The sequence below is a fragment of the Gouania willdenowi genome, chromosome 5 (genome assembly GCF_900634775.1).
Source record: "Gouania willdenowi chromosome 5, fGouWil2.1, whole genome shotgun sequence".
NCBI lineage: Eukaryota > Metazoa > Chordata > Actinopteri > Blenniiformes > Gobiesocidae > Gouania > Gouania willdenowi.
The window spans coordinates 25,719,287-25,745,973 of record NC_041048.1 but is presented as its reverse complement, the minus strand read 5'-3'; the positions used below and the strand labels follow the sequence as shown (position 1 = coordinate 25,745,973).

Here is a 26,687-nt window from a genome sequence, read left to right as displayed (position 1 = left end):
TGTTTGTTGAAAAATACATGAGAAGATGACGTTAAAATAATCACAAATTAAATCGCAATTATGAGGGGAAAAAAAATGCAATTAGATTATTTTCCAAAATTGTTCAGCCCTAATGTGTACTACTCTGTTAAAACAATGGGGAAACCAGATGTAGGGAGCACTGTTTATAGTTGTTCTGAATGAAAGAATCCAGTAACCTATTTCTCTTGTGATATTTTTATGTAGGCAGAACTTGAAAACTCTTTAAAAAATAAATAAATATATATATATTTGAATAGTAATATTAAAGTAAGTAAGTAACTACAGTATTTTTTTTATTGGTTTCATTTGGATGACGTCACAGGGTTAATGAAAGTTGTTAGGAGACTTCCTACAGTAGTTAGGGGAAGCGTATTGCATTGTTTCTGACCGCACTTCCACTCGGTGACGTAATAATCCAACACCAATGAAAAAAAAAATGGCACATTTCCGAAAATGGACGAAAAGCACTAAAACCCTTTCCCTTGTGTCTCAGAAATCAACATTAATCCAAAATAAGTATGATTTAATGAAATTGTTAAATTTATGATTGATATAGGCCTACTTAACGTTGTAGGACTACAAATATACAACCGTACAAAGCATTCCTAGGTAAATGAAATATGTTGAATAAAACATAATGTGGTTAAAATAGTCTCTGATCCCTTTATTTTGAACAACAGAGTCTTTTCTGTTCTTGTGGTGCAGAGCAGGAGATGGTGTGGATAATGTAAAATGACTGATAACACTACCACCATCTCTCATTAGGGCACGTTAGGACCATCTGTTCCCTCTGAGCTAATTATGAGACCAAACCACTCATTATGTAACACTAGTACAGTGCCCGTTGGAAGTATGCATTCATGTGGGAGCATAAGTACAGTGTTCAATTATGGCCAAATGAGAATATATTTGAAGGTTGGATGTACAAAGACATACTCTGTACTCTGTAGTGTTATAAAGGGGTTTATTTGCAGGTGCAAAGTAAAATAATGTGTGATTTCTCTGGTTTATTTTATGAGCATGATAAATGTGTTTGTTGTTTTTTATACTCACTTTTATTTTTGATGTATTTTTCTGGAATGTATGTTTTTTGGAGTCATTATGCATATTTTTCTATTTTTCTGTTGGGCATTTTTTGAATAACGATTGTTTTTTTTGTTGCCATTGTAGTGATTCTGGAGTCATTTTGTGTATTTTGGGGGTTTTTTGCTGTAGTTTTGTGCATTTCTATTGTCATTTTAGTGTGTTCTGAGTCATTTTCATGTTTTTGTTGTCGTTTGGTGTATTTCTCTGTAATGGATGTTTTTTGAAGTCACGTGTATTTTTGTATCTGTGTTGTTTCTTATAGTCTTTTGTTGCCATTGTAGTGTAATAGAGTTGTCATTTATGGCCAAATGAGTATGTGTTTTGAAGGCTAGACGTAGAGGTGTACATACTCTGTTACTGTTATAAAGGGGTATATTTGCGGGTGCAAAGTAAAATAGTGTGTGCGATTTACCTGGTTTAATTCTATGGGACATGTGCATGATAAATGTGTTTTACTCATTTGTACATTTTTTTTCGTTTGGTGTATTTTTCTGTCATGGATGTTTTTTGAGTCATGTGTATTTTTGTGCATTTTTTCTGTAATTATAGTTTTTGTTGTCATTGTTGTGTAATACTGAGTCATTTTGTGCATTTCTGTTGTCATTTGGTGTATAAATATTTATTTTTTGTGTATTTGAGTCATTTTCATATTTTTTGTTGTTTGGTGCATTTTTCTGTAATTTGTTTTTGGAGCATTTTTGGGCATTTCTGTTGTTGTTTTCTGTACTCTATGTATAAATATTGTTTAGTTTTTTGTTTCATTATACTCATTTAGTATATTTTTATTATAAATACTGTGTGTGTGTGTGTGTGCGTTACCTCTCTCACACGTGCGCGCACATTATGCTCATAATCTGTCAGGTTGTTGAGAGACAAGAGAGAGAGAGAGACCCGAAAGTACCACGAAAAATAAACGTTTTGCAACACAACTCTCTCTCTCGTGCAGAACAAACGTTAATCATAGTGAAGCCGTGTTGTGGAGCCACAAAAATGTTACATTCCTCTGTTTTAGGAACCAGATAGTTCGGTCGGCTCTCTCACTCGTGTGTATGCAGTCTGTGTCTGCTTGGCTGTGTGCGCAGCGATTGGCTCTGGCCGCACACGTGACTCTTGCTCGGGTGAGGAGCTGTGTAGTGAAATAGATATAGATGGTGCACTAGCGCCCCCTCACGCCCTGAGGTCACAAGATGAATAGGTTTCATTTCGGGGCCTGTCCAGAAGTGAAATAAAATTAAACATTTTGAAATGACCAAATTACTCCAAAATAACAGATACACACACTTGGGGTATTTGAAACCCGTTGACTATTTGTATAAATAATTAGTTTTGTGTATTTTGAGTCATTTTCATATGTTTGTTATATTTTTATGCATTTCTGTTATTTTGTGTACTTTTTGTATAAATATTGTTTAGTTTTTTGTTTTATTTGACTCATTTAGTATATTTTTATTATAAATACTGTGTGTGTGTCTACATCCATCTCCTCCGTGCACGCGCATCAGCCGTGTGTGTGTGTGTCTACATCCATCTCCGTGCACGCACATCAGCTGTGTGTGTGTGTGTGTGTGTGTGTGTGTGTGTGTGTCTACATCCATCTCCTCCGTGAACGCGCATCAAACAAATAAATAACCAAACTCAAGTAACAAAACTGCGCAAAACAAAACGTAAAGCTCCAAACTACATGACTGAATAAATAAATTAAAGTATGTACAATTCGGCTGTCTTTTTTTTTAAAAAAAAAAAACAAAAATCATTTTTTACCTTTGAACCGAGTGGTCAGAGCTTAGCTTCCATGCACGGCACCACAAAGAATCTGCAGTTTTCCAGATGGAGAATTGAATGGGTTGGGAAAGTTGTCTGTAAAAGACTCACCAGTGGCTGACGGTTTCAAATTATCTGTTCAGAGAGCTCCGTGTTTAGGTCTAATCTATATTCTTCTCTCTCACTCATGTGTGTACAGTCCGTGTCTGCTTGGCTCTGGACGCACACGTGACTCTTGCTTGCGTGAGGAGCAGTGTAGTGAAATAGATATAGATGGTGCGCTAGCGCCCCCTCACACCCTGAGGTCAAAAGTTGTATAGGTTTCATTTCGGGGCCGTCCAGAAGTGAAATAAAATTAAAATAAACATTTTGAAATGACCAAATTGCTCCAAAATAACAGATACACGCAATCGGGGTATTTGGAACCCGTCGAGCGAGTTTCAGGTCTAACTGGCATCGCGTCAGGGAGATATTTGCTCCACACACACACACACACACACACATCCACACACACACAGACCTCCCTTGAATTATTGATAGACTAGTACAGTGCCCGTCGGAAGTATGCATTCATGTGGGAGCATAAGGGGTATATTTGCGGGTGCAAAATGTGGGTGCAATTTTCCTGGTTTAATTCTATGGGTCATGTGCATGACTTCATCACTTTTATATTTTTTTGTATGGTGTATTTTTCTGTAACGTATGTTTTTTGGAGCCATATGTATTTCTGTATCTTTCTGTTGTCTTTTTGTGCATAAATGTTTGCTGTTTTTTTTTTATTTAAATCTTTTTTGTAATGTATGTTTTTTTGGAGTCGTGTATTTTTGTATAATTATTGTTTTTGTTGCTATAGTAGTTTTATTCAGGAGTAATTTTGTGTATTTTTTGTATAAATGTTTAGTTTTGTGTATTTTGAGCCATTTTCATATTTTTGTTATATTTTTCTGTAAATGTATGGTTTTTTTTTTAAGTCGAGTACAGTGCCCGTCGGAAGTATGCATTCATGTGGGAGCATAAGGGGTATATTTGCGGGTGCAAAATGTGGGTGCAATTTTCCTGGTTTAAAGTCATCATTGTGTTTTTTTTAATCTTTCAGTTGTCTTTTTGTGCATTTTTTGTATAATTATTGTTTTTTGTTGCCATTGTAGTGTGATTCTGGAGTCATTTGGTGTATTTTTTGTATAAATATTGTTTATTTTTTGTTTTGTTTTACTCATTTAGTTTATTTTTATTATAAATAATGTGTGTCTCTCTCCATCCATCTCCTCCGTGTGTTATCTCGCGCGCACGTCTTACACATAATTCGTCGCAGGTTGTTAAGAGAGACACAGAAGTACCACGAAAAATAAACGTTTTGCAACACCAACTCTCTAAACGGCTCTGTGTGAGTTCAGTATTTTCATCCCGGTGTAGTGCACGAACGTGCATCAGCCGTGTGTGTGTGTGTGTTTACATTGTAGCTGCTAGCATCTTTCTTAGCACATAGAATAATATAAAAAAAACTCACCCTTGCGCAGAACAAACAATCATAGTGGAGCCATGTTGTGGACCCATTATTATTATTATTATAATTACTTCAGCCACTGCTTGTTACAGAAAAACTTAACATTGACGCTAAAACATTTAGCAAATATATCTCGAGTCACTGTCAATCTTTACTTCATACAAAACTACAGTACGCCAGTTAAGTCAACTATTCATCAGCATGCATGGCTATGCTGTACAGAGAAAGTTGGTCACACCAGTGCCACCACTGAATAAGTTTGTGTAGAGCCCTGATGAAAATATGCAAAACATAGTATTAGCGAAAATAGTAATAGTAATAATAGTAATGGTTATAATAATAATAATAATAATAATAATAATAATAATAATAGTAATAATAGCAATAACAAAGTAATATAATAAGAATCTAGTAACAATAATATGATAAAAACAATAAAAAATATTAAATAATGATATGGTAATAGGATGTAACGATTCACTCAACTCCCGATACGATTCGATTCACGATACTGGGTTCACGATACGATTCTCTCACGATTTATTTTACAAAATGGGACTGTATATAAATGACTGAAAAATATTCATTTATTTTTTTTTGGGAAAATACTATACTATTTTTCATTGTCAAAAGAATCCCTTGATAAACTATTAAAAACAATGCAATTTAACAAAAAATAAATCTTAAATGAAATAAATAAAGAAATAATACAAATGAAGAAGAAGCTTATTACTTAAATTCTGGTTCTATAGTAAACAATACAAAACTGCATAATAGTTATTTTTCTTTTTAAAAGTGCAACTGAAAATGTATTTTGTGCCTTAACAATTGGACTTAAAAAAAAAAAAAAAAAAAACAGTCATTTTACTGTATTTAGGTCAGATATTTGTTTGAACCAGCAAAGGGCGCTGGTAACCCAGTGGTCGGTTGGCATGCAGCTATTTTGCAGTGAAGAAGAGATGCTATGCTAGCAGACAGAGCTAATAGAAAAACGTGACTTTTACAGATATTCACGTAATATTACAGATATTCTTTCGGTGCTAAAGGGGTAAGGAATCATTTATAAATATGTTTAAGAGTAGAAGATGGCCAGAAAGATAGTATTAGCCGATTTCGCTTGCCGCCAACACTTCTGGGTAGCGCCCTCTGCTGGTTAAAAAAGTACTGCGATTCAATTTTCACAGCATCGTGTCTGCTTGGCTCTGGACGCACACGTGACTCTTGCTTACGTGAGGAGCAGTGTAGTGAAATAGATATAGATGGTGCGCTAGCGCCCCCTCACACCCTGAGGTCAAAAGTTGAATAGGTTTCATTTCGGGGCCGTCCAGAAGTGAAATAAAATTAAAATAAACATTTCGAAATGACCAAATGACTCCAAAATAACAGATACACGCACTCGGGGTATTTGGAACCCGTCGAGCGAGTTTCAGGTCGAACTGGCATCGCGTTCGGGAGATATTTGCTTCACACAAACACACACACATCCACACACTCACAGACCTCCCTCGAATTATAGTATAGATGTTATGTAGTAATAAGACATGGCCACTTTAACCAATCGCGATTCACTTTGAGATACGGTCCCAGGAGCGTCCCAAGGTCATACCTACCAAATTTGGTAAAAATCGGTCTTGCCATTTATGAGATATACATTTCCCATATTTGCAGCCCCCCTAGTGGCGTAAATTTTTTAAATTTTGCTTACACCCTTACAGTCACATGCCAACCAAGGATCTCAGATTTGGTGTTGTTAGCATTTATTTTGACCGAGATATGCAACAGTTATGCATTTTTATAGCTAGCTAGAAAAATTTACTCAGTAATTTTTCGCGCATATTTTGAGCCAACAAAATTATTTTATCAGCTTTAGATCAAGTCCAACTGAAAACTCTACGTGCCAAGTTTCATGCCGATTGGACAAAACCCCAAGGAGGAATTTGAAAAAGTTGGTTTTTGATATGTCGTAACTTACAAAGAGCAATGTGCTGAGGGAGTGGGCGTGGCCTATGTCAGAAGATGCAACTTTATGTAGGGAACATGTGGATATGAAGTTTTTAAAGATGTGAATTAAATTGTGAAATTTAAAGGCCAAAATGTTTTTGAAATTATTGCGCCACCTAGTGGCGCAAGTTTTGGTATGGGTGGTCTGTGTGGTCTTCTATATCTACCCTGTAATTTTCACTGCCCTCAACATAATAATTCAGCAGAAATAAATGTTTGTTTATTTATGAGTTATTATGTCATTAGCCACGCCCACTTTGACCAATCGTGAATAACTTTGAGATATCGCCTCAGGAGGGACCCAACATCATACCCTCCAAATTTGGTAACAATTGGTCGTGCCAATTAAGAGATATAAATATTCGTTATTTGTAGCGCCCCCTAGTGGCCCACATCATTCAAATTTGGCGCATACACTCACAGTCACATGCCAACTAAGGATCTCAGATTTGGTGTTGTTAGCATTTATTTGACCGAGGCAGTTTGCATTTTTATAGCGAGCTAGAAAACTTTACTCGCTAATAATTTGCGCATAATTTACCCAAACAAACTCATAGGGTTAACTGGAGATTACGTCCAACTGAAGACTCTACGTGCCAAGTTTCACGCTGATTGGACAAAACCCCAAGGAGGAGTTCGATTTTGCTCCGAGAAAAGTTTAGGCGGAAATGGACGTGGCCTAGCCCAGGTGATTCAGTGCTATTCATGGAATCTGTGGATATGAAGTTTTTAAATTTGCAACAAACGGTGTGGGAGTTATTGGCCAAAACGCATTGACCTTTGTTATAGCGCCACCTGCTGGCGGACATATGTGATTTTTTTGCGTCCAAGGTGCACGAAGTGGTCTGGACCCAACCCCCAAAGGGCACCGCCCTACCTTGCACGGTTTAGCCTGCAGCACTACTTTTACCGGGAGAAACATAATAATAAATATAATTAAAGCCGCGAGCGGCGTCATAGGGTCCGATGAAGCGGCCGGGGGAGGTAACCCACGGTCACGTATACCACTGTTGTGGATTTTGGAATTGGCCTGAGCAAATTTGGTGTAAATTGGTGTAAAAACAACTGAGATATTGCATTTACCAAGAAATGGCGAAAGATTTTCCTGTCATTTTAGGCCCCTCCCACTGATGACGCTAGTGTTTTGAAGTCAACACGACATGTCGTCTTGCCGCTAGAGCTGCTGGCGTAGGACGGCCCAAGAAGCGGCGCCCTCTGAGATCGCAAGGCATTGTGGGTGTTTTTGGTTATCGTTTGTTGTTTGGGGCTGTACGGTCATCATGTGTATCAAATATGAAGCAGTTTGAACTTTGCATTCTGGAGTTGCAAGCATTTTCGTATAACGGCGTAGTTATGGCGAAGGATTTTCCTGTGATTATAGGCCCCTCCCACTGGCCATGATGGGTACTTTGGTCATCGAGCGTTGTTCATGGATGGACAATCATCGTGTGTATCAAATATGAAGCAGTTTGAACTTTGCATTGGAGCGTTATAAGCATTTTCCTATTACAGCGTGCTAATGGCTACGCGTGCGTTTTCTGTCCGTTTTTTTTCACGCCACCAAATTATCAAATTTTTCGCCAGGCCTGAGGTGCGTGCAAATTTCGGTGAGTTTTCGGGCATTTTTAGGGGGTCGAATTAGCAATCAAAGGTAGGCGGGGTATAATAATAATAATAGGAAATAAAAGTGAAAACAATAGGTTCCTCTGTCCCATTCTGGGACATCGGACCCTAATAATAGGAAATAAAAGCGAAAACAATAGGTTCCTCTGTCCCATTCTGGGACATCGGACCCTAATAAATATAATAAAAATCCTTACAATTACAAGAGGGTTCCTAGCACCGCTGGTCCTAGGAACCGCGCTGGTTCCCTGGCCCCGCGGGCTTGGCCCCCTAATAATGCATCGGTTTTGTATCAAGCCAGCACGTGTGATGTCTCTTTACTTTCACTTCGGCCTCACCTCACTGCGGTCAAGCCAGCCGTGGTTCGCGTTTGTCTGGTCAAATCAGCCGCACATTGTTTTCTTGTGCGCGAATATACTAACACTTACGGTAATCACAATAGACCGCCCTGCAGAGCTGCTGGAAGAGAGAAAAAACATTTAAGTATATTTCACCCAACTTTGACATAAAATAAAAAACTTTGTTCCCATAAGTAGTTCATGATTCATATTTTGATTAACTTAGCACTTCATAAACTACTTGCATGAATAATATTGAGTACTTTTACTGTGTAGTTTTTGAGTAATCCTCTGTCAAAATCATGTACAGATCACGAATTCTGGATATTTCACCCTACTTTGACGTAGAATAAAAAGATAATTTTCCATAAGTAGTTCATGATTCATATTTGATTTCATATTTATAACTTAGCACTTCGTAGACTAGGGATGGGATGATTGTCTAGAATATGTTTTGCATATTGAATAATATCCAATATTATTATATAGACAAAATATTTAATTCAGACTATGTTTTAATATGTTATATTAATGTTATTTGGACATTATAATATCAGGTTACTTAAAGTAAGCTTGTTCATTTATTTTTTTCTTTATTTTATCCTTTAATTTGATTTCAAGTTATATTCCTATTTTGTTTACTATTGTTAGAGTGAGCTAAATACTTTTATTTACCTTTATTACATTTATCTGGATTTACTGTTTGACTATGTTTTATTATAATAAAAAGTTATGAACAGAACATAATAGAATACGTGATTTGTGTTTAAATTGAATATACATAGCAAACTTGAAATTAGCCACTTATATTAATATATATCAATAACTGGAATACATACATATACAATATATCAGAATCAATCTTACATATAAAACATCACATGGTTACAAAAGGTGTTGTGATAATTATTCAATACAGATTTTACAATTTCTTTATTCACATACAAACACATTTAGTGTGGTGTGTCTATGATATTTATGTAGTGTGTGTTTTATTTTTAACCAGATATCAGTTATTTTTCCATGTGAATGTGAAAATCCACAGCAGGTACTTTAACTGATTGATTGATTCATTCTTATTTCTCAGTGGGGAAAAAAATCACTCACGGTTCCGCCTGCCCACAACGACCAGTCAGGAAATGACTTTCGTAAATTACTATGAATCTTTATCAAGTGTGTATGGAAGCTGTTGAAGCACAAACAACAAAAACACGTGATCACCCATTAAGTGTGCAGAAACAATCTATCAATATAATAATGGCCATTAACACTTCCTCCGCCGGCACAAAATGGCGGAGGTAAACAAAATGGTGGGGGGACAAAATGGCAGATAAGAGCATGGACTCTAGGGCTGCCAACTTTGGTCATTTTGTCAACTAATTGTACGACCAAGATTTTCATTGGTCGACCAGCAATGGTATCAGTTTCAATACCGTTAAAAAAAGAAATGCAATGCACTCATATAGGTGATAAGGATTAAATATCAAATATAATGTGTTTAATGCCTAAACATGATTCTGTGTCCAGCAACAGCTGTGTGAGTGCGTGCTGCGCTGCAAAATAAAAGTGTTGTGCTTTAGCTGTCAGTGCAGTGTGCTGTCCTCAGAGCAGAGGGAATAAATTAAGACAGGCTGGAAACACAAGCATTAACTGTTAAATCAGACCTTTTTCTGCACAACAACATGGATTATCCTGATATTTGATACGTAGATTATGTAAATAGAGGGCACACTGCTCACCTGTGTTTGATGTGCGTTTGTTTCCCCATGTGTGCTGATCTGATGTTGACATCAGCAGTTTGTTAATAAAAGCAGGCTTACCTCTAAATCAAATGTAAATATGTCCTTTGTATGAGGGAAAAATAGGTTTTAATTGTTAGTTTCAGGTCAGGCTCTGATATAAATACCTAATGTCTGTCGGACCTGTAGGTTTCACTTTTGCTTTGTCGGGTTCTGGTCAAAGCATTAATAAAGTTCATATCATAAGTGGTCTGTGTTTAAAAGCAAATCGGCACCACAAAACGACAATATACTGTATTTGTCTCTTTTTCTTCTCCTCGTCCTTCTCTGCACCTGCTCATTCATTCTCACTACAATAAGAAATGATGGCAGGGTGTGGTTTTGGTGCACATTGAAATGCGGACCAACCCAGGTGAAAACGGAGGAATATGGGATTATAAAGATATCTCATATTTTATTTAGAGGTAAATAAAGGACATAGCAGACATCAGGCACATTAAATGACTGATAAATAGGCAAATCACTTGTCACAGTGAACACCTGCCATCTTAAAAAGTAAAAGAGGTTAATTTGATCCAAATTCCTCTTAAATTTGGAGTTTGATAATGTTTATAAATGACTAAGGTTATATACACAGGGAAATGTTCAATGATTTTCAATTTATTTTAAACTGAAGAGGAATACACACATACAGACACGCTCATACAGTCTCCATAGCTCAGCGTGTGCGCGTTCACATAAGCATAGTGACAGAGGGACTGGCCTTCTCTGCCTGAGCAACATGGTGGAAACATGCAGGGTGCAGCTCCTTCAGGGTCGCTAATAAACTAACCTTGGAATGGCTTGAAATTTTTGGGCTTCGCTGCTAAAATCACTTTGGAGATTAGTATGGAGTTAATCTAGGATAGTCTGACTTTTAAACATTTTAAACACTGCAGTAAGTGAGAAAACATAAATAACCCATTCTAAGGAAGACTAGATAACATTTATATAAACTGTGTTTATGCTGTTCAGATCATCCTGCTCTAGTTATTTTTTTTATCTAGACTCATCTTCCGTTTACTCATTTGTAATATGTCTAACTACTTAACATTAAAATGTATATATTCATAAATAAGATTGTATAAGAAATAAATAAATAAATATATCACAGGAGACTGCTAAGGATAACAGTAAAAGGGCACAATCTTGTTATCAAGTCAACATATCAGTGCTTCAGTGGGTTGTCCACAGCACAAGGGAAGAAAAAATACTGTTTTGGCCTAAAATAAAACAAATGCTAGAAATACAAATGCAACCTATTTTCATTTCAGCAAATTTTGTGAAAAAAAAAGTCTGTGCTCATGTAAAAAAAAAAAAAAATCTATAATGTTAAAAAATAAACTGAAATATTTGTGTGTACCTCCCGAAAAGGTGTTTAAGTACTGCAACCATTATTCTCAACTGAGCCATTTTGCTTCCTCTCACCTGGATAAAAATAATTCCAGAGCTGAAAAAAATACTTTCTCAATGAAGACAATAGTATATAAAGTTATATACGTAGTTACAATTATATTTATTTTATTTTTTTATTTATTTATTCAGTTCATTTCCGACATGGTTGCAATCACAGAAATTCATTTTGACATTCAGAGCAGAATCACATTATTTATTTATTTATTTTTTTTGTCCTTTTGCATGCCGGAAAGGGCGACGGAAAAAAGCATTATGCTTATCCAGATCCGTCCCCTGATTTGAACACAGATAATTTTACATCAAACCTCGTTTCTTCCCTTGTCAAACATTCTCATCTTCTTCATAAATTTCATCATTAACGTTTTTTTTTTTTTTTTGTCCTTTTTTATGTGATGTGTTCTCGTCTGCAGTCATTGTTCCTGCTGTTACTCCTCTTCACTGTCCTTTTTCTCCGTATCTCCTTGAGCTTTCTTTTCCAGTCGTTGTTTACGTTCCTCCAACTCTCCAAACGAAAAGTTCTTCTTCTTTCGGAGAACCTTCATATCCTCTGAGAGTCGCCTCAGCTTATGATCCATCAGAAAGGCACATGCACATACACATACCCACGTTATTAGCAGGCCAAAGATCATGACCCCTAGCAGATAGATGTCCTCCACATCTTCCACTATCAACTGGGAGAGACAGAGCATCTGCCTTCTCCCTCGTGCATCCGTGGCATATCCACTTGGGTATGTGTCCTTTGGACACGCTGATTCGTGCTGTAGCAGTTGTCTCGTCGTGAAGATTTTGTCAATGGCGCTCAATGACCAGTTGATGAGTTCCATGTCGTTGCTGTAGAGTTCGATGAAGAGTTGACTTGAGATCTGTATGTGTGTAGAAATGTCCTCCGTGTTTTCTCCTTAAATCCTTTCAGATTTACGGATTGTTGTGTCTCTGCGTCAAGGCTATTCCAGAGGTTCATGGCTCTATACACAGTACTATGTTTGCCAACGTTAGATTTAACCCTGTCTGGTCTGAACACATTATTATGTCTGAAGTCGTAGGAATTTTGATTGTATGTGAAACGTTTTTGTATTTGATGTGGTAGTTTTTTAGATGAAGCCCTAAATGCGTGTATTTGTGTGTTGTAGTGTATTATTTCTTGCAGTTTTAGGTATTTTGCCTCCACAAATAATTTGTTTGTGTGTGCGTTGTGTGGTGCTTTATGTAAAATTCTTATAGCTTTTTTTTGTAGTTTAAATAGTGGTTCAAGATACGTTTTGTAGTTATTACCCCATATTTCGGAGCAGTAATTTAAGTGCGATGCTATGAGTGAAGAATAGATTGTTTTAAGTGATTTGGTATGTAGGATTTGTTGAAGCTTCCATAGGATGTAACTGCTTTTTGCAACTTTGTTTTTATATATCAAATATTATTAATAATAATTCATCATTTTTTAGTTGATGTAGTTGTAGTACATGATCATGTCGGTCAACACAAACTAATGGCTAATTTCTTGCAACATATGAAGCATATGCATATAAATCCGGCACGTTGGCAAGTAATTAAATATTTACCCACACAAATAACATTTCTATTTCCTTCCAGAATAGTCTTTTTGTTGGTTTAGTTATCTTAGCAGGGATTTAAATAATAAGGTGAACCACAGGTGCAAGGAAAGTTTATAGTTGATGATAGTCATTGCACAGAGCAATGTATTTTTAGGTTGACATATTATTATATCATGATTTTATTTGGTGTCACTGTCATTTATCATTAATAACCTCTGTAAGAAATAACAAATCATTATTTTTATATTTTCTTATAACTTTAGGGAGCCATTGCAAAAGAGTCAAAGAGCCACATGAGGTTCCAGAACCACAGGTTGCAGACCCCTGTCCTAGGGGTACACGTACCCCAGTTTGGGAATCACTAGAATATACAGAAATCTCTGCAAACATTTTTAACCAAAGAAATATACATGTATATATAATATAAAATATTCATGTATTTATTAAATGTTAACCTATCAGTATGATTTTTGTTAAAAGGCCATACATAATATGCCTATTTATATTGCTGAATACTACTGTAATAATAAATAAATTATATTTTATTTGAGTTGAAAACCTCCACATCCTAAACATTGAATAATGAGCACAAATCAGTTTTCACAAAATGTGTTGCAAAACTCAAGCAGCGCAGATTCACACGAGAAAAGTAGTTTGTGTTTCTGTAGCGGCAGATTCAAGAAGTTGTAACCAGAGAGTTGTGGTTGTAAATGATCATTTATGCAAGTCATTAAAAAACATGTGAATAAATGTTAGAGTACAAGTTTGCAGCTGTCATTTTATGTGTAAATATCAGTCTATACATTTTTTTGTGTGGATTTTTTTATACACAAGCTCACATCACATGCTGCAAGCTCTCACATCACATTTTACAACGTCACATCACATTCTGCAAGTTCTCACATTTTGCAACATATCTACCTTCATAATTGACCCCAGGATGACAGAAATGTCTAGGCAAACCCATTTCTGAATGACTCAAACTGTTTGTATTTCAGGGATTCAGAAGAGATACGAATATGCAAACTTTGGAGCCCAGGGGCCTCATTTATAAAAGTGTGCTAAAGTAAGCACACTTTAGCTGGAAAACCAGGAATTTTTGCAATTTTTGTGCAATTTTTTTTTTTTTTACAATTTATAAACAATTGGGCGCACGCATCTGCCCATACGGAGCCCTGGAGGTGACATGGATAAAAAAATAAAAGTTAAGTGAATTAAGTCGCAGTGCAAGATAATTAAATCTCACTTCGAGATAATTATTTTTTTTTATCCATGTCACCTCCAGGGCTCCGTAGTACCACGCCTTTTTCCGTTTACAAATCACAATCAACTCGAAAGTTATCGCACGTGAGGAAACACCTTACTCCGCCCATATGGTGCCCATAAATGGTCCGGAGTTTGCCGTTTTTCATGATTTTCTGCGTACGGCAGGGTCAGAGCTGCCGCGGAGGTGCGCATATTAATTATCTAGCCAGGTTTTTTTTTAATAAATCTCAAAGTTTGCTAATATTTGGTGTATACTTTCTTTTGTACGTATGCTGCGTTTATAAATGAGGCCCAAGGGCATCACAGTTGGCTGCTGGGACACGTACAGACACGACATAGACTGTCAGTGGGTAGACATTACCGACATAAAGCCTGGGGACTACATATTCCAGGTAAAACATCTGGATCTGCTCTGTCAACATTTCTTTTCTGCAGCTGGAATCTGTGTGCGCTCTCACTGACCAACATACTGTACATTTATCAATATGAAACATGTGAGCAGGGGCTGTTTGAGGATACGTCCCTAAAACCAATTTACTACCATTACTATGATGATCAACCCACACACTTTAATCCTATTCATGATAAAATGTCTCATTGATGGTTAGATCATCTAAAAAGTCTTGGTTCTTGTTTTTCAGATCGTCATAAATCCAAACTACGAAGTCGCAGAGTCAGATTACACCAACAACATTATGAAATGTTGTGCTCAGTACGACGGACATCGGATATGGATGTACAACTGTGTCATAGGTAAGAGCATTACTTTGTACTTTTCAGACAGCATTACATCAGTTAAATTAAAGGGGACATAACATGCTAAATCCACTTTTTTAGCCCTTAAATGCATTTTGATGTATATTTAGATTGTTTAGAAGCACAGAAAAGTTCAAATTAATCTCTTCAGGTGCTCCGTTGATATCTTTATATTCTGTTTTGGTCATATTTTTCAATCTGTTTCGATTTTTTGATTCTCTATTACGTTTTTTGAACAATAACGTCAGCGGAACTGCCAAATTAGGACATCGACTCCAGGCCCAACACTTCGAGCAATCCGCCATTTTTATTTCTCGCTTTTATTTTGTAGTCCAAGCTCCAGGATGCAGAAGTTACGAGAGGATAAGTCAAAATGTTTGGTTGTTGGATGTAGTAACCCACACGCTTCATTACACCGTCTCCCAGCATCAGAACCTTTTCAAAGTGCCTGGTTGAGTTTTATTTTTCACAGAAATGTACCCACATCTGTGGGGAAGGTCATTTTTGTGGGCGCGCAGCACTTCAAGGATGACTGCTTCTGCAACCTCCACCAGTATGAAGAAGGATTTGCCGAAAGACTTTGTCTGATTGAGGGTTCAATTCCTTCTATCTTTGGAGACGACGAACAGAGCACTTTGGTAAGCTGTAAATAACGCTAAAAAGTGTGATGATAAGACGTCCCTGTCATTGTTTTGTTAGCAGTTGCACCGTCTTCAGACTTCATATGTTAGCGCTGTGTGCTCGTTTTAGATCCTTGATGATATGGCCTACGTGATTTAATTTAAGTCTAAAGTTTTCATTAGTCATTTCATTTTGCCGTTTTTGTCTCCGAAAAGACTATTAAAATGCATTTTGTGACATTAGCTTGGCGCTAGCGTTAGCTCAGTGCTTGTGTTAGCTCACTTGTTAGGGTTCTGCAGGTTCATTATCTTCATTTTCATCTCGCTCCGCTGGGTCAGACTCTGGCTCAAACATGTAAGGCTGGATGGACAAGTCTTCCGTTGTTGACATTGTGTAAATAACCTCTGAATAAACTTTTTCTGCGCCGCTAGCCATATCTCTTCTATCAAACTACAAAAATGGCCGAGCAGGGTGGAGTTGAACCTGGAGAGGGGGCGGGGTATGAAGTGTCTCATTTGCATTTAAAGAGACCGCACCAAAACGAGTTGCTCTCAGAAGCACATCAGAAAAGGGGTAGAAAAGGAGCCTGTGGAGCTATAATAATGAGGAATTCAGACCCAAGCATTGCAGTTCCGCTTTATATAGACCACAACTGTATGATTTATATCTAAAAAGGAAGGATTTAAAACCGTGATATGTCCCCTTTAAGAGAGACTTTTTATGTAATGCAACCATTTTCATAAAGCGTAAGGTGTCATTGCTCAAAAACTTTGAAAACACTGTAATATACCATCAACTTTTGCTTCTTTATTTGTTGTAAACTCAGAACATTTTTGTCATATGGGAATGCGCAGAAAAGTCATACATTCTTTCACTTTTTCCATCAGATACTTCTTTTTTAAAATTTGACATTAAAATGTGTTTTTCCAGTTTTGTTACATAGGAACTTGCATGTATAATAACTGTACCAAAAAAAAAACTCTCTGGCCTCAGGGTGTGATAATTAAACCCAAAAATTACAAGAAAATAATTAATATGGGAATTGTTTATGTTGAGTGTTGTTTATTTGAGGTGAAGGTGACACTTGTGTATAGTTAATAAAACATACATCCTGTTAAAAAAAAAAACAAGTACAACACTTTAATTGCAAACTATGAAGTAACGAACATTGTCTCCGAAGACAAAAAATATTGATAAAACAGCTTCTCTGATAACTCTTCAACACTTTTTAGAATTAATTATTATATATCTATATACAAGAGTTCAACAGGAAACACTAAAGTTAGGTTTCAAAGTTCAGTGCTCAGGTATTGCACAGCATCCTAATCCAGCTCAGAGACCAATCAGAATCCAGGGTGCTCCATGACTCTGGGGTGCCCCCTTCTGTCAGCCTGCAGCACCATCAGCGAGTGTTTGAGGAGTGTTTACAGATGAGCTGCTGAGTGGAGGCAGATGTCTGGGAAGAAGAACTAACACAGTTTAATTTAAACAGAGATCCTGCCCACCACAGATCGGCCACATTCAAATATAGAATTCTACGCCATGAATTTTAAACTAATCAATTGAGGTATTAATTTGATCTTAAAAACCAGGGCAGCTGTTACAGTCAGGTTTAAAATAAGAAGAAAAAACAGATTATGATCATGTGTAATGTTTTGGTACCAAGAACTGACATAGTTCTCCTCTGTGGTGCACGTAACAGTGTTATAAAATTCATTGCGCTGCTGTGTTCCTCTGCTACTTCTTGCGTCTTATGCCCAGGGCTGAGGTCACCATCCGATTGGCCACAGCACAGTCTGTCTTTGGACGTTCTTTTACCGGATGGATGAAATCTGATGGAAAGCAACATACATCATTCAAGCCACGCAAACCATGTCCAGACTATCAGCCTGGGCATAGAGAACATCATCTCCCACCTGCACAACGAATGGCTTTATTCTGAGCCATTTTGCTGCCTTCAGCCAGCGCTCGTGCCTTCAGCAGTGGGTGAGAGATAGAGAGGGCGTGGAGCGCTGCACGTGACACACACAAAAAAAAAACACTGGATCACTGTAACAATGATCACAAATCTAGCAGAGGATGAACACACTTACCTGCGGCCTCACTGGAGAAAACCCCCAGTGCATGTGTGTGATCCACCCACTTTATCTTCATTCCACCTTCACTGAAATACAGCAGAGAAATAACAGAAGACTCAGTCACCAAAAAGTCTCATGTGACTAAGAGCCACAAAGTATCAGGTAAATTCAACTTGTGGGATTGAATCTGCATCGCGTTAAGTGGTGGATTGTGACGTTGTGACTGAAAAGGTCATTTATTGTTATTACATACTACAAGAGACGCTTGGTCTCATAGGACTTAACTAACGAGCATAGTTTTGGCTCTCATTTTCGAACCGTGGTGTGATTGGTCAGAATTTCAAATGGGTGTGGTGCAGGGTTTCTCAAATGGGGGTACGCGATGGCACTACAGGTGGTACTTGAGAAAGAATAAACAAAAATTAACAAATAAGGTGTCAGTCTAAATGATAAAGTATCTTCGGCCGAATATTGCAAAAAAAAGCAACGTTCGGCCTTCGTTTAGTGAGTTAAAAGCAAGACTGGATAGTAGCATGTGACGCAATGACGCAATCAAACAACGTGCAGTGATTTTGAGTTGGAAAAGTGTGTGCGTTGCTGCAGAACCAGCAGCAGCAAACGCTCTCCTTTCCGCTTACCGCTCTCCGTCGTTCGTCGCCGCGTAAAAGGAACCCCAATTCCACAACCGAGTCCGTTGTTAGCGCTGTGAGCCACGAATCCATAAACAACCCCATCGTCTCCTCCTTACACTACACTGAGTCTCGCTGCAATAGGCTGGTGTAGCATTAGCACGGAGTGCTAACAGCTGATGTGTTTAAACAATGGGTTCGTGGCTCCAAGCAGTGACTCCCAACACAATCAGCAGCAGAAAAAGTAGTGCAGTTTAGGCATCCAGTAGTGCACTTTGCATTTACACATATGGAAATAAAGTATAATATATAGTCTATATTAAAGTTACAGTCTTATAAAAGTGACTTTTTGTCATATTTGCTAAAGCTGTCACTAAGGACAGCTTTACATCAAACTACTAGTTTGTGTGAAAAAAAACCAGACTCATTGAATCCCCCCTGCTTCTCCTGCAGCCTTTGGCAGTTTGCCAATGCACCGCGACCGAGCAAAAAGAACCAATCAGAGCCAGGATTGTGTTTGATGGACTGTCTGACAGCTGTTGCTCACAGGTCCCGCCCCTTTCCCGGGCTGGAGCGCCATCTTTTTTACAGTGTATGGTCTGGAGGAGTAGAAGATGGAATTGGTGACTTTTCTGCTTGAAAGATAATTACTGCTGCTTGATTTACATTATGTTTGATTTGTAATTGTTACACTAGAAATCTGTAGTGCATGTGTTGTTTGTGTGTGCACGCAGCAGCCTCCGTTTGGGTGCTGTAAGTGACACTGTGTTGTTGCTGCTGCTAGAATCTGGTGTGTGTACATAGAGAGAGAGAAGCGCTGCAGTAACAAGCTTTTAACGGAGTATGTTATATTAATGTGATGTTGCTGTCGGACTAACGTTAGCTTGTTAGCTCCTCTGGGGGAGGGACTTTGGAAAGTTTGGAGGCAGGGCAAGAGAGCAGCAGGGAGGGAGGGGGAGAGAAGTATCTGAGAGTTGCGGACTGCACCTTTAAACAGCAGTGTTTGTTTTAGCTGTTAGACAGTTGGAGAGGGAGGAGCTCACATTCTAGGAGGCGGGTTAGGTGACGTCACCTGCAAACATGGGCAAAATCCAACTCGCCCGTTTGGAGCTGACTTTTTACTAAATGTGGAATAACAAGGGAGGGAGGAAACAGAACTTTTTCAACTTTGGCCCTCTGAATGAGGCTAAAGGGATGTATATCACTGTAGCAAAACCACTGTAAAGTGATTTTTTCATCATACCTCCCATTTAATGCACTTTAGCTTTTTTGTGGAATGCATGTTTTGTTTTATTTGAAGGCCTAATATAAATTTAAAAAAACTGTGTTTTTCTTGAAAAGCAAAAGCTACTGGAATATTTTAAAAATGTCAGAATATTCAAAAAACATTTACTTTCTTTAAAAAACATGTCTAAATACTGTTTCTTTCCACTTATTTACAAAATTTGATTCTTTCAACTATGCATTTTCACCGTGACTTGCCCTACCAATCTCCTCAATTTTAATCACAAATCAACACACCACCGCCCGGAAGGTGCAACCGCCGCCTCCACCCTCCAGAGCTAGTGCACCACATACACTTATATACAAAAAGGTTGGGTGGGGAGCACCGCTCCCCCTTATCCCCTTCCTTTTAATTGCACTCCATACATTCACTAAACACACACATTCACACAGGAGATGGGGAGGTGCCTCTCCATTGGCGAATGGAGATGTACCATAATAGGGTGGCGGGTGGGATCACACTTTTGGGCCTGTTGGGCTGTTGATGGCTGGGCCGTTGTGCAGAGTGCACAAACAGCAGGGTGGTGCGGTCAGGCATTGCGAGGCGGTGGGTCTTTGGGGGGCATGGCGGGGTGTTGCTGGGCGCTCTCTTCGTGTCGACCTTGCAGGTGTGGGGGTGCCTTTTCCCTTCGGGTATGGCTTGGCGTCTTAGTCAGGTAGGGGCGGGGCTGCGTGGCACTTCGGGATGATGCTGTTTGCTGGGGGGTGGCGCTAGCTGTTTTGGTGGTTGAGGTTGCTGTCGATCGCCTAGTGGGTCTGTCCTGCTATCTGCGGGCTGATGGGCACCTTTGGCTGGGGGCTGCTGTACCGCACCGGGTGCCGTTGGTGTGCCTCCCTCTCGTGGTGGCAGCCGTCAGTTGGTCGCGCGCTGGCAAGGGGCATCACCTTGTGGCTTGTGCTCTTCGGTGGGTGGCGAGACCTGGGCGGCCATCCTTGCGCCGTTTGGTAGCTGGTTCATGGGGTGGGGTGAAGGGGCTCTCCTGGGACCCCCCAAGGGCAAACCCCCGGGCGCCCTTGGGATCCGGCAGGCTTGGCCTGCTGGCTAGGCCGCTCTCGGCGTGGGTCTTCCAGGGTGGACAGCGCAGGCCGAGCCCTTGCATGCCTGCGGGTGCGTCGTGGGGTGGCCCCTGCTAGGGCGGTGTTGAGGATTGGGGTTGTAGGTAGGGTGTGTGTGTGTGAGGGACAGTGGCTGCTTCTCGGCCTGTGGTCTTTGGGGCATCTGGGGGAGGTTCTCGGTCGTGGGGGGTGGCCTGGGGCTCCTTGGCCCCCGCTCTTTCTGCTGGCCCGGAGGCCTCTTCGGGCCCGGGGTGGCGCCTGGGTTTGGAGAAGCAAATCTTCCACAAACTTTGGCCATGTACGCACTGGCATGTCTTGGGCTGGGGGATAAACTTGTACTAAGTTTAACCTTAGATACGTTGATCCCAAATGCCAGTTTCAGGTATAACCATTCACTTCCCTTTAGTCACGACCCCACCACCATTATACTTAAGCTCCACACTTGTCACCAGACTGGCTGAATGGATTTCACAACACAATAAGCACAATATACACAACTATAACATCAGTTATAGTAACTCCTTTCACTGTAAAGCAGTCACCTCTTCCCCACCCTTTCCATTTCCTACCCTGACTCCCTCTTCCCTGTTCCCTTCCCCCTCACCTATGTGTAACACTGCCCTCTCTTTTAATATCATCCCTATAAAAAAGTTATTCTTACCTTTCCTTGGGGAGGGCTGGTGATGGTCACAATTATGCAATAAAATTATTTCATTTATTTAATTGCAATAACAAAACATGCATTGCTGTCTATCAGTGATTGCACTTCTTGCAGTGTTAACCTTCAACAGCATGTGCAGACAAAAAACAAAACAAAAAAACTGAGAAGCTTTATATTCACAGTAGAACTCCTTCACAGTGTATCCTAGCAACTTCCATGAAAAAACACAATTAATGTAATATTACATCAATTGCACTGAGTGAGTTGCAATGTGTTGTATTCGACAGTTTCTGGGTAATTAATATGTTGTATTACTGATATATTTTCAATCAACAATTTTTTTTATTTCTCTTTAAACAAAAATAGATTGTTTCTCACTGAAAGTACAGTAGGCTAATTAATTCAATAAATCAAGTGATAATTCTGAATAAGATGTTTTATTGTGTGCTTAGTAAGATTATTAGTCTTTTTTTTAAATACAATATTTCTCAACAGGATAGATCAAATTCAGGGACAAAGTTCACCATAGGGCTACCTTGTAACTTGTACTGTCTATGACATTATATTATTAAGTTATTTAAGTGTGCAGGGGTAGAGGGTAACATGACTTCAAGTTAAAGGTCAGAAGGGGTACGGGACTGTAAAAAGTTTGGGAACCACTGGTTTAGAATATATAGATTAGCGTAATACTGCATACAGGGCAGGAAGAATAAACAACAGGATCTGATGCATGTGGTCATCAAAACAACTTTCTGACATACTGTACCCATGCCTTTCATTCCTTATTGTAATAAACACACATAAAGGTATGTTCATGGTACAGCTGGTGTCCATGTTACCATGTGAACGGTTTCTGAGATCACAGCTTCAACAACAACAGTAGATACTGAGAAAACATGGGAATAAAAATTACATGATTAGTGATTACGATTACTGTGACCACTGACAATAACGGCATCAAAAATCTACACCAAAAGTGTCGAGTCACGAGTTGACAATATTGCCAGATGAAGTCAAACACCAGCATTTCAAACATGTTGTTCTCCTCCTCCAACTAAAAGCCTCTCCTCTTTTTCATGTTAGTAATGTGTTCCCACCTCAACGCTCAGGTATCACACTTTGTATAATGAAAGGCCTTCCACCCATTCCAGAGCATGCACAGTATGCACAAAGTTAATTCTTTTGTCTGCTTTTTTCCACTTCCTGGTTCTCAATATGTGGTGTATATTCAGTGTTACCATGACAGAATAAGAAATGAAGAAAAAGTGAGAAGCGTCCTGGCCTCTCTGTGCCTCACCTGTACTCTGTAAAAGCATCGTAAAGATCTGCAGTATTGAGAACAGTCGGGAAGTTGTAGATCTCTATGACGTGGCCAAAGTCTTCGAAGTTGATGCACACGTTCTCGTACAGAGAGTAGTCGTTGTGGGCGTGCTCGATGGAGAAGATGGCATCTTTTATAAGATGTGCTTTGATCTGAAAGAACAAAGGAAACATCACCAAGGTGACAAAGAGCAAAAGAAAACTCCAGGTTTCAACAGATTCAAAATACACCAGTTATTAAGAAAGTATCCTAATGAAAAGATGAGGTGATAAACTGAAAGAAGGATGTACGTGTACCTCTTTAATGACATCATCCATGTCTGAGATTGTGTTGTCAGTGGGACAGACCTCATCAGCAAGGTCCTCTGTGTCCGGATTCTGCTCCGACAAAACATCCTCCTCTTCCTCCTGTGACTCATCGCCCTGACAACAGGCATCAGCCGACTCTTCATCAGTCCTCACTGCTGCACATTGAGCCACGTCCTTTGTGTATGAGTCTTTTGGAAGGTTTGTACTTTCAGGGTACACGCTGGACTCAGATGAACTGCTGACTGAGGCAGTGACACATTGAGCTGAACCTGGGAAGAGCTGCTCAGGTGTTTGTTCGTGTAAGTTTTGCTGACTCAGCCTCTCCCGGTTGGCTCGGGGAATGTACACAGGTTTGTCCGGCCTCTTGGGTTGTTTGTGCCGCGGAGGGGCCGACACTTTAGGCTTTACATCCAATTCCTGCTTCACACTAACACTTGAAGGCTCTTCACACACGTTGTTCTTTCTCTCCTCCTCCAAATCCCCTCTAAGTTACACAAACAAATAACATTAAAGTCAACGCATACGGCATTAAAAAAAACCTGAAACTTGCAGAAGACTGTCTACACCTCTCTTTCACTATGAATGTCAGCTGTTCTACTTCCTGTAACTAACTTAGGTCAAACAGGAATCTTCACAATAGGTTATATCTACAGTGGCTGTATGTAAATGTGTCTGCACAACAGATCAGCTTTTAACCCTTTATTAAATTTGATGGTGTATTATTTAAACCTATGTGTTTGATTATGCATGTTATTGTCCAGTACCTGAGCTCGAAGGGGCAGATCCCCACCCGACGGCTCCAACTCTCACCAACAGAGAAGCTAGAGAGTTCTGGTCTGTCTTCGACGATTCTGTGGATCAGGAACCGAAGCCGACTGGGTAGAGGAGGGAACAGGAGGACACTGGAGGACACAGAAAATATGACATATGACAGATAATCTAAATATAAAAAGTTATTTAAAAAAAATATATAAATCAAAGTACATGCTGCTAAAAGGAAATATCTCCCTTTTAGTAACTGCTAAAAGGAAGGAAAGTTTTTTTTTTGTTTTGTTTTAGCAATAAACTCAAAAAGCTGCAATTCCAGCAGGGATCAAAAATAATCTATAAACAAAACAAAATCCTTCAAAATCCCTTTGTATTGGAGAGACAAAACTGAAGGGTAGAAATTTAAAGTCAGAGTACTGGAAGTCAGTCATTTGAATATAATGGGTGTATTGTAAAGTATTTTGTTGATGGTGTAGTTACATGGGTAAGGTGATGGTCCTACCTCCTGTGGTTGCCTCTCTGTTGGTATTGTTCCAGGTCACCCTTGACATGATGCATAAATGTACATTCCTGCTTTGGGAGAAAAACGCCATCGAAACATGGAAACGCCAGCGTGAAGGAGATCTGTAGAGACCAGAGAGGATTAAAACTTTACTAATCAACACAGCTGTAACATTCACATTCATTCATTGTCAATACTGTCATTATCTAGGACACAGGTAAGATGTAAAATAGTAATCAAAATGTTAAAATATTTTAAATTCCTGATCTTACCCAGAGGTCATTACTCATGTATGTAGAAATTGTGTTTATTCGAGTACTCATCATGTATGTTTGAAGCAGTCTCTGACTCTTCCTTTATGTTCTGCCTCTGTATCTACTAACAGGGGCCACATTTATACTTGTTTCACACACAAAACAGGGTCTGAAAATGTGCATGACACTTTCCACGCACAGACTGTGATTTATGAAAACAAACACAGTGGGAGAATGTGCGCAACTATGACCCTGGTGCACAAACATTTCAGAGACATGAGGATTCAACAGCATCTGTGGTGAGGTGATGAATCAAAGCCTGATTCATCTCATACAGAATGTCACATCTCAGAATTATATATCCATCATATAATGATAAACACTAATATGGGTCTACCATGATAGGTTGATGTCATATTTCTTAACCAAAACAACTTAGTGCTTCAACATTCAAGACATTTTGGGCATTTATAGGCTCCCAACTTTGATTTTAATGACTGCACAAAACAAGATCCAGACGGAGATACACTCACACTTTAACAACGTGAAAAGCCTTCCCAGTTAAGTTGAGGCTTATATCAGTAAAGTTGTCAGCTCTAGAAAGACGGTAAATGCTATTAATAACACGTCAATAACAAAACTGCGGACGCCTGCATCACTGAAAGTGAACATTAAGGCGAGTGAATATAAAAGTGTAACTTATGGTGATAACTTGTCTGTGAGGAGCTGTGTAGGTCTTACCTGTGAAGTTTAATAGCACTGTTTTGTTGGCGGTTTTTTGTTTTTTTTTTTTTTACAAATATGATGAACATGAAAAATCACAACAGCTACTGTCACTACCTAATCGTTTAACGGAGCAGATCCTTTCAATGCATGCGCGAATTGCGTCTACATCCGGTCGGCTTATTTTACGGCAGTTCGTGTGCTATTTAAATTGTTGAAACCCTGCTATTTAAAAATAATTATAAATTTATGTTTTGAGTGAATTCCAATTTGCTTAGTTTATTTTTTCATTTTACGTTTGGTTTTTGATTGTCAATGTTGTGTATTATGTTTTTATCCGTTTTTTATTTTTTATTATTAACAATTAAAAACACCACAAAGCAGTCACATATTTATATGTGTACTATTAAAATATTTAACAAACGTCGTATGGTTGATTTATTTTCAAATATCACGTCCCAGCAGCTCTGTCGTAAGGATTTCAAGTGAAGGAAGTGACGTAGTCTACGCACATGCGTTGAAAGGATCTGCTCTATGAAAGGATTAGGTAGTGACAGTCATAGACATTATATACGTATATAATGTCTATGGTGACAGCTGCTACCATAGATATATACAGAGCCATATAGAGGTTACAATTATGTTAAAAAAATATTGTGTGTGTTTTACAAAACCATTTTTGAAAAGCTAAATTTGATTGGGTGAGACCAGTTGAGAATCCTATTTAGTTAAAGGGGCAGTATTATAAAAAAATAAATAAATAAATAACTTCATAATGGTTTTACTATAGTGATATACATTCCTTTAGCCTCATTCAGAGGCTCAAAGTTGAAAAAGTTCTGTTAACTGCCTATTCCACATTTTGCAAAAAAGTCAGCTCCAAATGGGCGAGTTGGATTTTTCTCGCTACTTGACATCACCTAGCGGAAACTCCTCCTCCTGACAATTTTGGCTCCTCCTACCCTATAAGAATGTAAGGTCCTCCCTCTTAAACTACCTCACAGCTAAACACTTGCTATTTTCGCTCATGTATTGTAAGGCATTTTTCCTAGGGAGTTTCATTGACAGGGTTCAAAATCGCAGGAGATCATCTAGAGAAGTGGGACACCGAAAGCTATCCATGGATTTTTGATAACTTTTACGGTGTTTGCAGGGTGGAGCTGTGAATTTTGGGCAAAAATGACAAAATATAATTTTTTTAGAAAATGCTCCCATTTGCACATACGAACTCTGATTCGTGTTTTGTGTTAATAGTAAATTAGCCAAATCTTCAAAGTCGTCAGCAAAAACTAACACACTCCTCCTGGAGCTACTATTACTACTACGACTACTACTACTGATACTACTACAACTCTAGCATTATTCTTGGATGTATTAGTACA

General features: G+C 38.7%; 1 protein-coding gene across 1 annotated transcript; it reads right to left on the bottom strand.

Annotated features, from left to right (window-relative positions):
- Positions 1-16,839: 16,839 nt before the first annotated feature.
- Positions 16,840-25,634, bottom strand: r3hcc1 (R3H domain and coiled-coil containing 1). The gene is made up of 8 exons (XM_028447265.1): positions 25,324-25,634; positions 24,329-24,450; positions 23,823-23,960; positions 23,047-23,542; positions 22,727-22,902; positions 17,815-17,885; positions 17,638-17,733; positions 16,840-17,553 (listed from the first exon to the last, which is right to left on the bottom strand). Exons 2-8 carry the CDS (start codon positions 24,382-24,384, stop codon positions 17,459-17,461), a joined length of 1,128 nt encoding a protein of 375 aa, XP_028303066.1. The 5' UTR covers positions 24,385-24,450; positions 25,324-25,634; the 3' UTR covers positions 16,840-17,458.
- Between the last annotated feature and the right edge of the window lie 1,053 nt (positions 25,635-26,687).

Bases quoted from the DNA above. Each gene is read 5' to 3' on its own strand.
- r3hcc1 (XM_028447265.1), bottom strand. From the start codon at position 24,384: ATGCATCATGTCAAGGGTGACCTGGAACAATACCAACAGAGAGGCAAC. The intron at 23,543-23,822 runs GTACTGGACAAT...TGTGTAACTTAG, and splicing joins ATCTGCCCCTTCGAGCTCAG to AGGGGATTTGGAGGAGGAGA. The intron at 17,886-22,726 runs GTGAGGCACAGA...GCTGTATTTCAG, and splicing joins GATGCTTTTACAGAGTACAG to TGAAGGTGGAATGAAGATAA.